This window comes from Miscanthus floridulus, unplaced genomic scaffold (assembly GCF_019320115.1).
Source record: "Miscanthus floridulus cultivar M001 unplaced genomic scaffold, ASM1932011v1 os_2050_1_2, whole genome shotgun sequence".
In the NCBI taxonomy this organism is placed as follows: Eukaryota; Viridiplantae; Streptophyta; class Magnoliopsida; order Poales; family Poaceae; genus Miscanthus; species Miscanthus floridulus.
The window spans coordinates 45,934-60,000 of record NW_027098069.1 but is presented as its reverse complement, the minus strand read 5'-3'; the positions used below and the strand labels follow the sequence as shown (position 1 = coordinate 60,000).

The 14,067-nt window shown below is 46.7% G+C and overlaps 1 protein-coding gene across 1 annotated transcript; it reads right to left on the bottom strand.

Moving 5' to 3' along the window:
• Positions 1-3,597: 3,597 nt before the first annotated feature.
• On the bottom strand, positions 3,598-6,161 carry LOC136534571 (cytochrome P450 CYP94D108-like). The gene has a single exon (XM_066526981.1). The coding sequence runs from the start codon at positions 5,488-5,490 to the stop codon at positions 3,874-3,876; it is 1,617 nt and encodes a 538-aa protein (XP_066383078.1). The 5' UTR covers positions 5,491-6,161; the 3' UTR covers positions 3,598-3,873.
• Between the last annotated feature and the right edge of the window lie 7,906 nt (positions 6,162-14,067).

Sequence of the window (14,067 nt, the reverse complement as noted above, 5' to 3'; positions counted from 1 at the left end):
TCCTTCCTTCTTATACGTTTGTGTGATATACTTGACTTTTTTTTTTACTTTGGTTCAGAGGTATATTCCGCATCTTAAAATATATATGTATATATATATATATATATATATATATATATATATATATATATATATATATATATATATATATATATATATATATATATATATATATATATAGAGAGAGAGAGAGAGAAAACTACTACTCTGTAGCTAGCTATAAAATAACTTATTCTGTAGCCACTTTGAGTTACGATAATTACTATATTAATTTACGAGAATATAGTAACTCCTTACTAGGTGGTTTACTATAACGTTATGATAAATATCCCTATGTGTTATATTAACTCAACTATCGTAAATATGTATTGACATTATCGTAAATTAGTATATAAAATTATCGTAAATGGAGGTGGCTACAGAATAACTTATTTTGTAGCTGGCTACTGAATATACTCTCCATATATATATATATATATATATATATATATATATATATATATATATATATATATATATATATATATATATATATATATATATATATATATATATATATATATATATATATATAATCTCGTAAATTAATATAGTAATTATCGTAACTCAAAGTGGCTACAGAATAAGTTATTTTGTAGCTAGCTACAGGATAATAGTTATATATATATATATATATATATATATATATATATATATATATATATATATATATATATATATATAATACATACACAAACTTCCAAGGCTGAGTGCTTCTATATTTTGAAATGTTGACGACCCTTCAAAAAAAAATATTTGAAATGATGACAGCAGCGCAGTACTGCAAACAAACATCAACATAACCTCGGTATTTCTGGTTTGTTAAAAAATACTCTCTCCATTCCAAATTATAAGTCATTCTAAGAAATTTAGAGAGTCAAAACATCTCAAATTTAACTAAAATTATAGGGAAAAATAAAAAGATTTGTAACATCAAATAGGTATACTATGAAAATATAATTAATGAAGAATTTAATGATACTTAATTGGTACTATAAATATTATTATTTTATCATATAAATTTGGTTTAACTTGAGATCCTTTGACTCTCCAAGATTCTTAGAATGACTTATAATTTGAAATGTAGGGAGTATATTGGATGCATGCAAACTGAATAATAATATGTTTCCTTTTTGTTTATATTGAGACACCAACTAGGGATTTTCACAGTATCATGTCATAAGACTAGCCTAGTTCATGTTTCTTCTTAGTCAGTGATATGAACTTCTGACATGAGATTAGTGCTGTTCAAAACAAGGGTGGCAAACTGGCAGGCGTATCAATCCAGCCTGTCTCGAGGAGGATGTTTAAGCAACTCTCCAAACGTAGCCGAAGGACATTCAGGCGACTGTTGATGTAATAATAACAGGGGGAAATTGGCTACAGGACATCAAAGTGACTCCTCTTTGCTAGCGGACATGTAAAATGAAGCGATTTGCTGGTGGACACTCTGCTTCTTTACAAATTTGCTGGTGGACACTCCGTCCAATAAAATATTAATTTCTGACTGCTGAGGAGAGAGAAGGGCGGTAAAATGTCCAATTTGCCCCTGCCCCTCTCTTCTAGCTTGGTCTCCTTGGGAGGCGCCCATGGGCAGGGTGGCAGCGCCCATGTCACGGCCACAGCATGGCGCGGGCGCACCAGCACGCCCCGCCCGCCATGGCCACTCTAGCTCCGGCCATGAGCTCTAGCGAGACTACGTCCAGAGAGGTCGTCCCAACCGGCCGCGCGACCCCTGCCCCAACCGCGCCACACACGCCCTGCAAGTCCTCCCCGCCTACGGCGTCCTCCACCGCGGCCGACGAGACCTGCCCCCACCGCAACCGGTCTCGCCCCCACCACGCTAGCGAGCACTGCTGCCACCACGGACGGACCCATCCGCTAGCTCCCCTGGCCGCGCATGCCCCGCGAGTCCTCCCCGCCGTCCGTGCAGCCTCCCCCACCGCAACCGATGAGACCCGCCCCTACCACGTCGGCGAGCACAGTCGCCGCCGCGGACGGACCCACGCATGCCCCGCGAGTCCTCCCCGTCGTCCCTACGCCCTTCTTGGCGCTGTCGGAGCGGAGGAGCCTGGGCGGCGCGGCGCCAGTCGAAGGGAGGAGCGCAGCGGGGCCGCACGGGGGAGCCTGGCTCGGCGGTGCTAGAGGAGTCCGGGCGGGTCCGGCGCTGAGAGAAGCGTCGAGAGCGCTGTTGCCGGGGTTCTGGACCCTGGCGGCGTATCGCTCCGGACTCGGTCCTCCGGGTCCAGTCGGCCCGCGGCGGCTGTGTAGCAAGGCAGCAGGCGCGCTCGTGCGTGGGCGGCAGCTTCGGACCGCAGGCAGCACGGGTCCGCCCCGTAGAGACCACATGTTTGATCTTGTGAATAAGCGGGCCGAGGCAACATAGTGGGGCTCTTCGTTGGCGGCGTCGGTTTGCTGCGTCGCGGGTTTGACCTCGCTCGCGCAGGGCCGACTGGCGGGTCTGGTCTCGGTTCCTCGTCGCGGGCAGAAGGAGGGCGAGCGCGTGGCGTCGATCTATGTGGAGGCCGCGGCCCTCGGGCCTCGGCCACCTCGCTGCAGTCTCTGGCCACGACGCAAGACGGCCGGACCAAGCTAGAAGAGAGGGGCAGGGGCAAATTGAACATTTTACCGCCTTTCTCTCTCCTCAACAGTCAGAAATTAATATTTTATTGGACGGAGTGTTCACCAGCAAATTTATAAAGAAGCAGAGTACCCATCAGCAAATCGCTTCATTTTACATGTCCGCTAGCGAAGAGAAGTCACTTGGATGTCCCGTAGCCAATTTCCCCTAATAACAGTATGCCCACATGCCCCAATGTATGCATGCAACTGCGTTCTTTCACTTTCATCTGCCCATCACTGTCACGCAGTGATTTCAGTAATGGTTCTGACTGTACCCCCGGATGCCGGAATATCTGAAATAAGGTAATGCCAAATTGTAGCTGAACTTTCCAAATGTATGTCTCTCATTGGCAAGCAGTGATAGTATTACCTGTTTTGATCGGAGCTCTGTAGAGCAATTTCGTGTCATATAACCACCCGATCTGGAATGCTGTACACGGTAATTGTAGAAAAAAGACAACCAAATCCTGTTTGAAAAGGTGGTAGTGCCTTCATTAAAAAAACAATTTTAGATTTGAGTTGAGCCGAACTTTTCTAATTTTAATTAAGTTGAAAAAATATCATTAGTATTTAGGATTCTAAATGGATATATACTATTAAAATTCTATAATCAATCTAATATGATATTTGTTTCAGTATCATAAATGTTAATGTTTTTACAGATTTAATCAATTTTAAAACTGTTACTCCTCGAAAAAATCTAGGCCTGGTTCACTTTGCAAATTTTTTGAACCCGATGAATAGTACCACTTTCGTCTTATTTGACAAATATTGTCCGATCGTGGACCAACTAGGCTCAAAAGATTCATCTCGTGATTTCTAACTAAACTGTGTAATTAGTTATTTTTTTACCTACATTTAATACTTCATGCAAACGGCTAAAAATTGATATGATGGAGAGAGAGTGAAAAAACTTGGAATTTGGATGGCATCTAAACAAGGCCCCAGAAAGAATTGTATCATCACTTATGGGGGGGATATTTTACAAGAATATCCAGGAAGTTGTCTCTTTCAAATCTCTATCTCCTTGAGACCTCGACCCATTGCGATGTGTTTCTTGCTCGCTCGCTCGCTCTCTCTCTCTCTCTCTCTCTCTCTCTCTCTCTGGATGATGTGTTTCTTGATACTCTGGGCTCCTGAGTCCTGACACTGATGGCCCAACTGAAGTACTAGCCGCTAGAGTGCCTCTATTGATTGAGCTTCCTGTCATGATCAGTGCCGGCCCAAGTCGCTCTCCCGCCTCCTTATCAGCACAGGAAGCCCGCCTCTCATCCTCAGCGTCACCGCCATCTCGTACGGCGGAGGCGCCTCCATGCTCGCCGCCCGCACCGGCTCGACGGAGAACCTCCTGACCACGGCGGCCACAACGGCCTTCATCTGCACGTACGCCATCTCCTTCCCGAGGCACGCCCGCGGGCCGGCGTGGAAGACCGGGTACCTCGCCGCGTCCACCGCCACGAACTCGCCGCCGCCGTCGAGCCACCGCTCGGGGCGGAACTCGCGGCAGTCGTCGCCCCACAGCTGTGGCATCCTCCCCATAGCATACGCGCAGTAGTCCGAGAACCAGCCGGCGCGCACAGTCGTGCCGTCCGGCAGCACGTCCCCCGCGGCCGCCACCCGCGAGTTGATGGGCACCGGCGGGTACAGCCGCATCGCCTCGGTGATCGCCGCGTGCAGGTAGTGCATCCCCCTGAGCTCGTAGTAGCCGACGCCGTGGTCGTCTCCGTCTCCGTGTCCGTGTCCGTGGAGCGAGAGCGACGCCGCCTCCTCGTACACGCGCCGCTCGCAGCGCGGGTTGGCGGCGAGGAGCCAGAAGAACCATGTGAGCGCGGAGGACGTGGTGTCCTTCCCGGCGAGCACGAAGCTGACGACAATGTCCCGCAGGAACCGCCGCTTCGCCTCCGGTGACCGGAACATGGCGCCGAGCTCGCTCCCCTCGTCTTCCTCCATCGCCGCCGCGAACCGCGACAACAGGTGCTGCTCGTCGTCGCCGAGCCCGCGCGGCCGCTCCTCCGACTCCATGATCTCTGCGACGTGCTCGTCGACGACGCGGATGGCCTCGCGGAGCCGCCTCTCGCTTCCGACGCCAGCGAGCCTCATCGCCTTCCACACCACGGCTGTCGGGTGGAGCATGCGCGCGAAGGAGATCTCGACGGCGTCGTCGAACGCCTTGAAGAACGCATCGTGCCGACGGCGTCGTCCCCTGCCCCCGCCGTCCTCCTCCCCGAGCTCGAGCAGCGTCGAGGCCTCGACCCCGAACGCGACGCCGCAGATGTTGTCGAAGGCGAAGCGCTTGAGCACATCCTGCAGGTCAACGGCCTCTCCGGAGTCGGCCGCGGCCGCGAGGAGAGGCAGGAGCCGGCGGTGCAGGTGGGCGCGGAGGACACGCCCCGAGAAGCGACGCAGCGAGCGGGACGAGAAGGAGTGGGAGGCGAGCTTGCGCTGGAGGCTCCACAGGCGGCCGTCCGCGAGGAAGATGCCGCTGCCGAGGAGGTCGGCGAAGGGCCCCGCGAAGCGCGCGCCCTTGACGTAGTTGGGAAACCCGGCGCGCAGCAGGTGGTCAACGACGCCCGGGTCCGCGGTGGCGACGCCGTTGCCGAGGCCGAGCGCGCCGCGCACCTCGATGGTGGAGGCCGGGGCGGCCGCGAGCTGGTCCGTGGCCCAGTCGAGGAAGCGGTGGAAGTTGCGGACAAAGGGCACCACGTTGCCGAGCACGGGGTTCGGGTAGGGGCAGTGGTTGCGGTGGTTCGCGCGGCGCCGGAGGCCCGGGAAGAGAAGGACGGCGACGGCGACGGCGACTGCGAGGAACGGCGCCGCAGCGGCATCCATGGCGTGAACACGTGGCTGTGCTTAGTCGTGTGGTCGCCAGTGGCTGGCTTGCTGCTCGTGTCAATCCACTTGCCACCTTCACCTTTTCACGGTGACGTAGTGACGTTGACTTTTTTCAGACAGAACTGGCCTGCGACTGCGATATGGGAACCTCCATGGTTACTTAGAGCATCCGCAGCGTGGAGGACCGGGGTCGGTCTTATACTGGGTTCCACCAATGACGTGACTTGTCCTGGTACTTGGCTCGTAACGTATCGAACCGGGAGCGTCAACGGCACGGTAGAAGAGAGAGGAAGCCAAGACGATTTTTTTTTTCCGTAGGAGCGGGTTCGATACGACGGACCCGGAGCTCCATCGAATCGGCATCGCAATGTATCAACCCAGGTTCGATCGGTGCATTTATTGTATCGATCCATCTTCTTACTTGCGTAGCTGCAGATGTGTATTGTGACATGGCAAACAAAACAGGTTTTAGTAAAGGGTGCGGCTGGCTATCTTTCCATCGCTTGAAAATGGCGTCGCGTACATTTGTTCACCCAACAAACTTCAATTTTCAAATGCTGTCAAAAAAACAAAATTCAAATATAACGTCAATTAATAGAATTTTTTTGAGTTATGCATTTTATTTTATTTATACTGATTATTAGTGGCAGGCGACCACGCTTGAAAGAGGTCGTCTTGAGTTCTTGATCTCCTCTGCGGCTCTGCCACTCGTGCGGGATTTGAGGTATTGTGTGGGGATTTTATTACTGTTCTTTGGACCAAACAGAATACTAAATTTGGAGAAATTTGGCCCTATATGTCAGCACGACAAAAACATTTCATTGCTTGTCTAATTTTGGTTACGCACCAAAAAAATATGCAAATGTGTATGTTTAGTCATTATATCCAGCAATGTGCAAGTGATAACTCTGAATACTGGTTCGGACTTCAGAGGCAATCAGGCAAGGGGGGTTATTGACTCTGGTGAGAAAAATGAATTCAGAACATTCAGGAAAGGTTCCTGAGTTCAGGTGGTCCGTGAACTTTTAGATAATTACGTATTTTTATGGTCAATTTAATCCAAAAATATAACATCAACACGTTCGTGGCGGCATATAGGTGTATGTGTATATCTCTAATGAACGCTAAGTAATCACAGAGATTAGATTGTACCCAGCGAAGGGTCTCATGTCGAGGACATCGGAGGCTCCATTCGCACTAGTCGATATAGTGCATTGCTCGAAGTCGTGGACCGCAGTCGATGCAGGAAACTGTTCGCAGTGTAGTCCCACAAACGGTCACCAGAAAAAAGAAGCCTTGATGTTCCGCAAGTAATCGCCGGGAAGAAGACAGGTTCCAAGAGCGATCACCACCAGTAAGAAGACGTACGTGGACGAGCAGTCGCGGATCGCTCCCCAAAAACCTAATCGCCGTTCACTCCGTGTAAGGTTCTCAGGCGGACGAGGGTTCCTGAGGCACCTGCTCTCAGGCTACTCCGTGCGCGCAGAGGTATGGGACGGAGAAGCCAGAGGGCTGCTGAGATGTGGTTTCTCTCGGGAGCGGTTGCGGAAGAAGAAAGGACTGACGGATGATTGCGGATATATAGCTGCGACGGGAAGGGAGAAAGGCAGCGGAGAATCCCAGGAGACGAAAAGCGGAAGTGACGGCAACTTGCACAATCAATTCGCCTCCACCATCAAGGAGGCCTCGCCTCGCCACGCCACGCCACGCCCACGCCCTCGGCCTCGGCCCGGCCCGGCCCGACCAGCGGCGGTGGCGGCGGCGCGCGCGCGTGTGGCATGCTGAAAGCATCTAGGCCCCTAATTGGATTTCGGTGATTAATATCAATACAAGATTACTATGACTAACGTGTGTTTTGTAGAGACAATTAAGTTAGGTCATGGTAATGGAGATCGATTGGGCAGTCGAGGTTGTCATGCCCCTACGATGGAAATCGTTTCGGTTTTCAAAGGTTGGACGACAAGGTTAAGGATAACTAGTTCTAAGTGTCGATTGGAGTTAGAGAGACACTTAGAGTGGTTTAGGACTTTGTTTTTTCCTTTGGCCGTACTATGAAGGGGGGTATGAACGGGTAGCTTGATCTAGTTGAGTCTAGTGAGTTAGGTGTGGTGCACACTTGTTAAAACTAGCTCTAGGTAGCTCCTATGAATGCCTAAGATCCTTTGGAGCAAACTTCACTCACATATGTTTGAAAGTTGGAAGTGAATGGAGGGTCAAACGCTGACCGGACGCTGGCTTCGGTGCAATCGGACGCAGGCCGCAGGGTCCGGTCAGTTCATTTGACCGTGAAGATCAAGTCTGGTGTGACCGGACGCTGGGAGGTCATGTGACCGGACGCTGAGGGCCAGCGTCCGGTCGACTCCAGTAAGGGTCCAGACTTGGGAAAGAGTGACCGGACGCGTCCGGTCAGTGTGACCGGACCCTGAGTATCCAGCGTCCGGTCGTTTACAGTAAGCATCCAAGAGCGACCGGACGCGTCCGGTCGGTACTGACCGGACCCTGACAGCGTTCGGTCATCACTTGAAAACTGTTCGCGGGTTGAACTGACCGGAGCGTCCGGTCATAGCGATCGGAGCGTCCGGTCGTCCCGCAGAGGCTCATAACGGTTCGTTTTTCAGGCTGGCTTATAAATAGAGGCTCCACTCGTGAGTGGAGTATCTTTTGCTCATTCCAACAGCTGAGAAACACGTTTGTGAGTGCCAAGAAGAGCAAGGTCCTAGTGAGGTGTTTGTGATTTGAGAATCCAAGAGAGTAGCCTCACTAGCAAATCAAGAGTAGCAAAGTGTGCATCCATCTTCTCATTAGGCTTCGCGTGGTCAAGTGAGAGTTCGTGCTTGTTACTCTTGGTGATCGCCATCACTTAGACGGCTTGGTGGTGATTAGGAGTTTGTTGTTCACCCGGTGGAGCTTGTGGGTGACCCAACTCAAGTTGTGAGCGGTTTTGGGTGATTCGCCGCGACGGAGTGTCGAAGAATCAACCCGTAGAGAGCACTTGATCCTTGCGTGGATCAAGGGGGAGCTACACCCTTGCGCGGGTGCTCCAACGAGGACTAGTGGGGAGTGGCGACTCTCCGATACCTCGGCAAAACATCGCCGCGTTCCTTTCTCTCTCTATTTACTTTGAGCACTTACTTTGAGCATTTATTTTGAGCAATTCAATACTTGTTTTTACTTCCATAAGAATTGCTTGCTAGAGTAAGTTTGGAACTTAGGTTGAGAGGTTGTTGTGCATTAGTTTGATATAAACACTTTTCTAGGCACAAGGGATTAATTGGGCTATCCGTAGGATTTGATTATTGCAAGAAAATTTAGAATTAGCCCAATTCACCCCCCCTCTTGGGCATCTTGATCCTTTCAATTGGTATCGGAGCCTCGTGCTCACGTTTTTAAGCTTAATCGCTTAGAGCAAGATGTCTCACGGGGATGGACCTCCTCCTATCTTTGAGGGAGATGATTTTCCATATTGGAAAATCCGCATGGAGGCTTACTTAGAAGCTCTAGATGTTGGAATTCTTAAAGCCGCCTCTCAAGGGTTCCCAGCACCTAGGAATGCCGCACAACTTCAAGGCGATGAAGTGAATTATGAAAAATGGAATGCAAAGGCTCGCAACACCATCTTTAGAGGCCTTTGCAAAGATGTGTTTAATCGTGTAAGGAACCACAAAGACGCCCATGCACTATGGTCGGACGTTTGTGCACTCTATGAGGGAACCAAGAGTGAGCGTGAGGAACGCTATTATCTTGTGATTATAAAGCTAAATTCTTTTGAGATGTTTCCCAAAGAAAGTGCTAATGAAATGTATTCTCGATTAAATGTTCTTGTAGAGGAAGTCAATGGGCTTGGACTCACTCAAATGTCACCATCCGACGTTGTGAGAAAAATCTTGAGTGTCCTCCCCATTGACAAATATGGGCACATTGTGACCGTGCTACATCAAGGTGATCTTTCCGCTACTACACCGACACAAATCTTGGGAAAGATCAATGCTCATGAGATGTACATGCACATCACACCACAAGAAGGCTCATCCTCTACAAAGAAGAAAGAGAAGGACTTAGCATTCAAAGCTAGCCAAGACAAGGGCAAAGCAAGACTTGAGTATGAGAGCTCAAGTGATGAAGATGATGAAGAAAGCCTTGCCCTCATGGTGAAAAAGACCACCAAGATGCTAAAAAGGCTAAACAAGAGTGGCATCAAGTTTAATGGCAAGAAGAAGAAGTTCTTCACTAGCTCAAGAAGAAAGCCAATCTCCGAGATGGATTGCTACAATTGTGGCGAACTTGGTCATCTAGCTCATCAATGCACAAAGCCCAAGAAAGACAAGTTCAAGAACAAGGGCAAGAAAGATGATTCAAGTGATGAAGATGAAAAGAAGAAGAACAAGCCATACAAGAAGAGAGATGGCAAAAAGAGGGAGTTCTACAAGAAGAAGAAGAATGGCAAGGCCTATATTGTCGGTGATTGGCTCACGGACATTGATTCATCAAGTGGATCATCCGATGATGATAGTGACGATGAAAAGGTGGCCGCCATTGCTATTGATCTTGCATCTTCATCGCGACCATCGCCATCATCCTCTACACACCTATGCCTTATGGCCAAAGGTGAACGCAAGGTAACTAAGAGTGATGATAGTAGTGATGATGAACATGCTAGTGATGATAATAGTGATAGCGATGATGATGACTCACCTACATATGATGATCTTGTCAAAATACTAAGAAAATACACTAAGATCATTAGAAAAAGTAGAGCTACAAATGAAAAACTTGATGCTAAAAATGATTCACTCTTAGCTAAGTGTGATACATTAGAAAAGGCTAATGATGAGCTAAAGGAAACAAATGATTCTATATCATCCAAACTCAAGGAGCTCAAATCTTCTAAGAAAGAGCTTAAAGATAAAAATGATAAACTTGAGTGGGTACACAATGAGCTTATCACTAGTCACAATAAGCTAAAAGATGAATATGCAACTCTAAAGATCAATTATGATACTCTTATTATTGCACAAGAATTCTTACCAAATGAGCCACATGATGCTACTAACCATGTTGTTAAGATTGATATAGCTACCTCATGTGATGATTTAATTGATGAAAGCATTGAGCATGGATCTAGTAGTAAGGGTAAGCAAGTGGTTGAATGCAATGACTATAATGAGTATGTTAAGCTCAAGAGTAACAATGAGAAGCTCATGAAAGATCTTGAAGAGATAAAGAGTCACAACACCATTGTGCTAGAAACTCTTGATCATGACAAAGAGGTGATTCTTGAGAATGAGAAGTTAAAAGAAGAAATCAAGAAACTCAAGGAGGAGAAGAACAATGATATTCTTAAGGAAGAGAACAAGAAGCTCAAGATAGAGAAAGAGCATCTCAAGGTGGGATTGAGCAAGTTTGCTAGAGGCAAGCATCTCCAAAGTGAGCTACTCATGAATACCGTCATGAAGATGGATAGAAGTGGCATTGGATATATGGCAAGTGTAGAGAAGAAGAAGGCTCAAGCTCAACACCAACAATCAAAGCCAAAGCCAAAGCCAAAGAAATGTTTTGAATGTGGACAAGAAGGCCATTTTGCTCATGAGTGTCAAACTCCACCACCACAACCCTTGCCCAAGCATGCTAGACCCTTTGCTTTCAATGCTCACTACATGCTTAGAAAAGATTTGAGTGGAAAAATGAAAGTCATGTTCTTAGGTCCCCCCAACAAGAGTAGGCCTAAGAAAATTTGGGTGGCTAAGTCACTTGTTGAGAAGGTGAAGGGCCCTCAATAAGCTTGGATCCCTAAAGCTTGAATCTCTTGTGTAGGTGAACTACAAGACCGGTGGAAGTCATTGGGTTATTGATAGTGGTTGCACTCAACATATGACCGGTGATCCTCGTATGTTCACCTCACTAGATGAAGAGGTAGATGGACAAGAGAAAATAACATTTAGAGATAATTCAAAGGGCAAGGTCAAAAGATTGGGCAAAGTGGCAATATCAAATGATCATTCCATCTCAAATGTGCTCTATGTTGCTTCATTGAGTTTCAACTTGCTATCCGTTGGACAATTGTGTGATCTTGGCTTCCAATGCTTGTTCACCGAGAAGGAGGTGGTTGTATCTAAGGTAGATGACAATCAAGTGATATTCAATGGATTTAGATACAACAATTTATATCTAGTTGACTTTACCTCCGAAGATGCAAACTTGAAGACTTGCCTATTCACCAAAACAACACTTGGGTGGCTATGGCATAGAAGGCTTGCTCATGTTGGGATGAGCTCACTCAAGAAGCTTATGAAGAATGATTTGGTGAGAGGATTAAAGGATGTGAAGTTTGAGAAGGACAAACTTTGTAGTGCATGTCAAGCCGGCAAGCAAGTTGCAAATACTCATCCAACCAAAGCTTTCATGTCAACCACAAGAGTGCTAGAACTCCTACACATGGATTTATTTGGACCAACAACATACAAGAGTTTGGGAGGAAATCTCTATTGTCTTGTGATTGTGGATGACTATTCAAGATATATATGAGTGTTCTTCCTTTATGACAAATCCGAAGTTGCATCTTGTTTCAAGAAGTTTGCCAAGAGAGCTCAAAATGAATTTGAAGTGAAGCTCAAGAAGATAAGAAGTGACAATGGCAAAGAGTTTGACAACACAAACATAGAAGCTTATTGTGATGAAGTTGGAATCAAACATGAAGTCTCCGCAACCTATACTCCTCAACAAAATGGTGTAGTTGAGAGAAAGAACCGGACTTTGATCACTCTTGCAAGGACAATGCTAGATGAGTACAACACCCCCAAAGCTCTATGGGTGGAAGCAATCAACACCGCATGTTATGCATCCAACCGCCTATTTCTTCAAAAGTTCCTTGTCAAGACACCATATGAGTTACTCAATGGGAAGAAGCCGAACGTCTCCTTCTTTAGGGTGTTTGGTTGCAAGTGCTACATCTACAAGAAGCGGCAATACCTAGGGAAGTTTCAAAGGCATTGTGATATAGGTTTTTTTGTTGGTTACTCATTGAAGTCCAAAGCATATAGAGTATTTAATCATGCCACCGGCTTGGTTGAAGAAATATATGATGTGGAATTTGATGAATCTAACGGCTCCCAAGGAGCACATGAGAATCTTGATGATGTAGGTGATGAACCATTGAGGGAGGCTATGAAGAATATTCCGGTGGGAGACATCAAGCCAAAAGATGATGAAGATGATGTACAAGTCATTAACCAACCCTCTTCATCAAATGTACCACAAGATAGTGATAAAGTTGGGAGAGTAGAAAATGAAGATACTCATATCTCCCATGAGCAAATGGTGGTACAAGCACAAGATGTTGATGCTCCACAACCTCCTCCTCAAGTGGTCAATAGAAGAAATACACCTCTCCTATAAGATCATCCACAAGATCTCATCATAGGGAGTCCAACAAAGGGGGTGATGACTAGATCTCAAAAACTTACCTCATTTATTGCTCATCACTCTTTTGTCTCTTGCTATGAGCCTACCAAGGTAGAAGAAGCTCTAAAAGATCCGGATTGGATCAATGCCATGCATGAAGAGTTGAACAACTTCACTCGCAATGAAGTATGGAATCTTGAAGAGCGACCAAAAGGTGCAAGAGTGATTGGAACAAAGTGGGTGTTCCGCAACAAGCAAGATGATCAAGGTGTTGTTGTGAGGAACAAGGCAAGACTAGTGGCAAAGGGGTTCTCTCAAGTTGAAGGTTTAGATTTTGGAGAAACCTTTGCACCGGTTGCAAGATTAGAAGCCATCCATATCCTTCTTGCATATGCATCACATCATGAAATGAAACTATATCAAATGGATGTGAAAAGTGCATTCTTAAATGGCTTTATTAATGAACTAGTCTATGTTGATCAACCTCTCGGGTTTGAAGACCCTAGATATCCTAATCATGTTTATAGGTTATCCAAGGCACTATATGGGCTTAAGCAAGCCCCAAGAGCTTGGTATGAGCGCCTTCGAGATTTCCTTATTGAGAAGGGCTTCACCATTGGGAAGGTCGACACCACACTATTCACCAAGAAGCTTGATGGGCATATCTTCATTTGTCAAGTATATGTTGATGATATTATCTTTGGATCATCAAATGAAGACTCATGCAAAGAATTTGGTGAATTGATGTCTAAGGAGTTCGAGATGTCAATGATTGGTGAGCTTACATTCTTTCTTGGTTTTCAAGTCAAGCAAATGAAAGAAGGCATCTTCATCTCTCAAGAGAAATACACAAAAGATCTTCTCAAGAGATTCAAGATGGATGAATGTAAGCCAATCAAGACCCCAATGCCTACCAATGGACATCTCGACCTAGATGAGGGAGGTAACTCGGTTGATCAAACTCTCTACCGTCCTATGATTGGTAGCTTGTTATATTTAACCGCATCTAGGCCCGACATCATGTTTAGTGTGTGTATGTGTGCTAGGTTTCAAGCTAGTCCTAAGGAAACACATTTAATTGCCATAAAAAGAATCCTTAGGTATCTTAAGCACACGCCAAGCATTGGCCTTTGGTATCCCAAAGGAGCTTTATTTGAATTAATTGGCTATTCCGAT

Bases quoted from the DNA above. Each gene is read 5' to 3' on its own strand.
- LOC136534571 (XM_066526981.1), bottom strand. From the start codon at position 5,490: ATGGATGCCGCTGCGGCGCCGTTCCTCGCAGTCGCCGTCGCCGTCGCC.